This window comes from Austrofundulus limnaeus, unplaced genomic scaffold (genome assembly GCF_001266775.1).
Source record: "Austrofundulus limnaeus strain Quisiro unplaced genomic scaffold, Austrofundulus_limnaeus-1.0 Scaffold2199, whole genome shotgun sequence".
NCBI lineage: Eukaryota > Metazoa > Chordata > Actinopteri > Cyprinodontiformes > Rivulidae > Austrofundulus > Austrofundulus limnaeus.
The window spans coordinates 26,132-28,406 of NW_013954601.1; the positions used below are offsets into that span (position 1 = coordinate 26,132).

Genomic DNA, 2,275 nt, shown 5'->3' on the forward strand with positions numbered 1-2,275 from the left:
GTGATTGGTTCAGACATGCTCCTTCATGTGTCTGGAGGATGACAGGTGCTGACTGACAGCTTTCCCTCAGAGCCTGCAGGACGAAAAAAACAATAAAAATTAAATTGAATAAGTCGGATAAAATTAGAAATAAGTCCACCTCTCTTCTCCTCGTCCTTTCCCCCTCCTGCCTGCTGATGATAAAGTTAAATAAAAATCTAAGTTTGGTTATGAAGTGAAATTAAATATCTGACTGTGATCTTGATGCAGCGTGGCACTAATTCCTCACTTCACCATCTGTGTCACAGTTTCCCATCTCCAAAATGAGCGTACGCATGGGTCAAAGCTGGCGTGAGGCACTGCACATTTTCACGTCAAGTTTGGATTTTATAAATCACAACCTTGGCGTAAAAAGTGGCGTACGCAAGTTTCTGGGCTCACATTGTGCKTACGCCAGTTTTATAAATCCGACCCCAGGACTTAAAGTATACAACCTGAACTTCAGTGAAGCTGGGACGTTGTGTAAAGCATAAATAAAAACAGAATATAATGACCTGCCTATATTCAGTTTGAMACACTACAAAGACAAGATATTTATTGTTCAAACTGATAAACTTTATTGGGTTTTCTGTAAATATTCCCTCATTTTGAATTTGATACCTGCACCATGTTTACCTCACAAACACAAAGTATATTACAGCTTTCTGTTTTCTGTCTTCTGKAATGACTTTGTCCTCAGAATAACTCGGTGGAGGCGGTCTATAAGAACATCTACAAGCTGGTRCTGCTGCAGGCCTGCAGGTAGACTCACAGCTCGGCTCAGGTTTGAAATGTGGTGTGGTAGAACTGAGCATCATCCTGAAACACGCCAACACACCCCGACACTTCCCGACACATCCGGACACATCCCAACACTTCCCTACACACCCTGACACTTCCTGACACACCCCGACACTTCCCAACACACCCCGACACTTCCCAACACACCCTGACACTTCCCGACACACCCCAACACTTCCCGACACTTCCCGACACATCCGGACACATCCCTGACAAATCCCAACACTTCCCGACACACCTTGACACTTTCCGACACACCTTGACACTTTCCGACACACCCCGACACTTTCCGACACACCCCGACACTTTCCGACACATGCAGCCACTTCCCGACAGATCCCTGACACATCCCGACACTTCCAGACACACCCTGACACTTCCCGATACATCCCGACACATCCCGGAAACATTCCGACACTTCCCGGCACATCCATACACTTCCCGACACATCCGGACACATCCCTGACACNCCTGACACACCCCGACACTTTCCGACACACCCCGACACTTTCCGACACACCCCGACACTTCCCAACACACCCCGACACTTCCCGACACACCCCGACACTTCCCGACACACCCCGACACTTCCCAGCACACGCCGACACTTCGCGACACATGCGGACACTTCCCGACAGATCCCTGACACATCCCGACACTTCCAGACACACCCTGACACTTCCCGATACATCCCGACACATCCCGGAAACATCCCGACACTTCCCGGCACATCCATACACTTCCTGACACATCCGGACACATCCCTGACACATCCCAACACTTCCCTACACACCCTGACACTTCCTGACACACCCCGACACTTCCTAACACACCCCGACACTTCCTGACACACACTGACACTTCCCGACACACCCCTACACTTCCCGACACACCCCGACACTTCCCGACACATGCGGACACTTCCCGACAGATCCCTGACACATCCCGACACTTCCAGACACACCCTGACACTTCCCGATACATCCCGACACATCTCGGAAACATCCCGACACTTCCCGGCACATCCAGACACTTCCCGACACATCTTGACACACCCTGATATATCCTGACACACCCTGATATATCCTGACACACCCTGACACACCCTGATATATCCTGACACACCCTGACACATCCTGACACACCCTGATATATCCTGACACACCCTGACACACCCTGATATATCCTGACACACCCTGATATATCCTGACACACCCTGATATATCCTGACACACCCTGATATATCCTGACACACCCTGATATATCCTGACACACCCTGATATATCCTGACAAATCCTGACACATCCTGACACACCCTGACACACCCTGATATATCCTGACACACCCTGACACATCCTGACACACCCTGACACATCCTGACACACCCTGACACATCCTGATATATCCTGACACACCCTGACACATCCTGACACACCCTGACACATCCTGACACACC

General features: G+C 49.8%; 1 protein-coding gene across 2 annotated transcripts in view; it reads left to right on the top strand.

Moving 5' to 3' along the window:
• Nucleotides 1-2,275, top strand: part of tert (telomerase reverse transcriptase) — a gene marked incomplete at its 5' end in the record, with an annotated part of 16,924 nt that overhangs the window by 11,987 nt on the left and 2,662 nt on the right. Inside the window, 1 exon segment of one of the 2 annotated variants that reach the window (XM_014034630.1) lies at nucleotides 719-780. Within the exon segment in view, the coding sequence (XP_013890084.1) occupies nucleotides 719-780 (62 nt within the window). 2 annotated transcript variants of the gene reach the window in all.